A 1,238-nucleotide genomic window follows, 5' to 3' on the forward strand; every position below is an offset into this window, starting at 1 on the left:
CCCCAGCAGAACAGCCCAGTGCCCAGCCCGTATGCGCCACAGAGCCCCGCAGACTACATGCATTACAGCTACCCTCAGCACCAACAGATCCAGCAAGGTGAGTCCCTGCTCTCCTCTCTGAAGAGAACCTCAAGAGGATTGTCACCGTTTTCAGTATCTGTAGTCTTAAAACACCTCAAGGCTCAAGGAAAAGTGGATTTAATAAGGTTGGTTCTTAGTGAATCTTCTTTTATCCATGTCCCTTGCTGAATGATATGACTGAAAACCATTGCTTGCTGTTAAAATCAAAAACTGAAACGTGTATTTCATTTTTTAATGCAAAGTTCTTGTTGTGAAAAATTAGTCATTGCAGATTTTTCCAAATAAAAATAAGTCAGTGAATACGTTTTTTTTTTGTGTGTTGCAGTATCTGTATCCAGTCCGATAGTTCCTAGTGGCATGAGGAACATCCATGACAACAAGGTCTCCTGTCAAGTGTCGGGTAACTCCAACCATAATGCGAGGCTTTGCTCCAACGATGAGTACATCAGCATCGTCCAGAGACTTGGAAATGATGTGAGTGCTTGCCAACAAAAGTTTTTTTTAACCCTACATATATTTCTGCCTCTAGATTATTTTTCTTAATTCGATTGGGCCTAGATCTGTATTAACAGCACATTTTTCAACCCATGTTGTCTGTGTTTTCACAGGAGAGTGACCCCGCTATGAGAAATGCCTCTTTTCCTGTACGTTCCGTCTGCTCCCCTGCAGGAAGTGAAGGAACTCCGAAAGGTAGATTGAATCTCAATTTTTGTACCTATACCATTTTTAGATGTGGTATGCTTTTAGGCCCGTATTTACACCCCCACTGGTCTTTTTCAAATTGTACTTTGGGTATGTTTGTGGCATCAACTTAAGTACCACAATCTTTACTACTGGCAGTTGTGTACCTCTGTAAGTTTGAGATAATGCCATATTCACAACAAACACCCTTTACACATATGCTTGTACGTATAGTATGTATGTATTGTATCGTGTGCTTGTTGTTCTCCCAAGGAAATATATTCGGAGACAAGCAGCTATGAGAAACTAATACTCTCCTATTGTTAAGATGTGATATAAGGAGTACTGTTTCTGGGTCCAAGCCTCTACTTTTTTCATTTGAGAATATTATTTCAACAGACATTTAATTCACGAAAGATAAATTCATGAAAGATGAATCACTATCTGGTTAAGTGTAATTTCTGTATGGAGATAAA

General features: G+C 39.6%; 1 protein-coding gene across 1 annotated transcript; it reads left to right on the forward strand.

Moving 5' to 3' along the window:
• Positions 1-8: 8 nt before the first annotated feature.
• On the forward strand, positions 9-1,064 carry LOC107579358 (nipped-B-like protein B). The gene is made up of 4 exons (XM_016265192.1): positions 9-97; positions 407-555; positions 690-771; positions 1,036-1,064. Exons 1-4 carry the CDS (start codon positions 58-60, stop codon positions 1,062-1,064), a joined length of 300 nt encoding a protein of 99 aa, XP_016120678.1. The 5' UTR covers positions 9-57.
• The last annotated feature ends 174 nt before the right edge of the window (positions 1,065-1,238 follow it).

This window comes from Sinocyclocheilus grahami, unplaced genomic scaffold (assembly GCF_001515645.1).
Source record: "Sinocyclocheilus grahami isolate Dianchi unplaced genomic scaffold, SAMN03320097.WGS_v1.1 scaffold16830.1, whole genome shotgun sequence".
NCBI classification, from domain to species: Eukaryota; Metazoa; Chordata; class Actinopteri; order Cypriniformes; family Cyprinidae; genus Sinocyclocheilus; species Sinocyclocheilus grahami.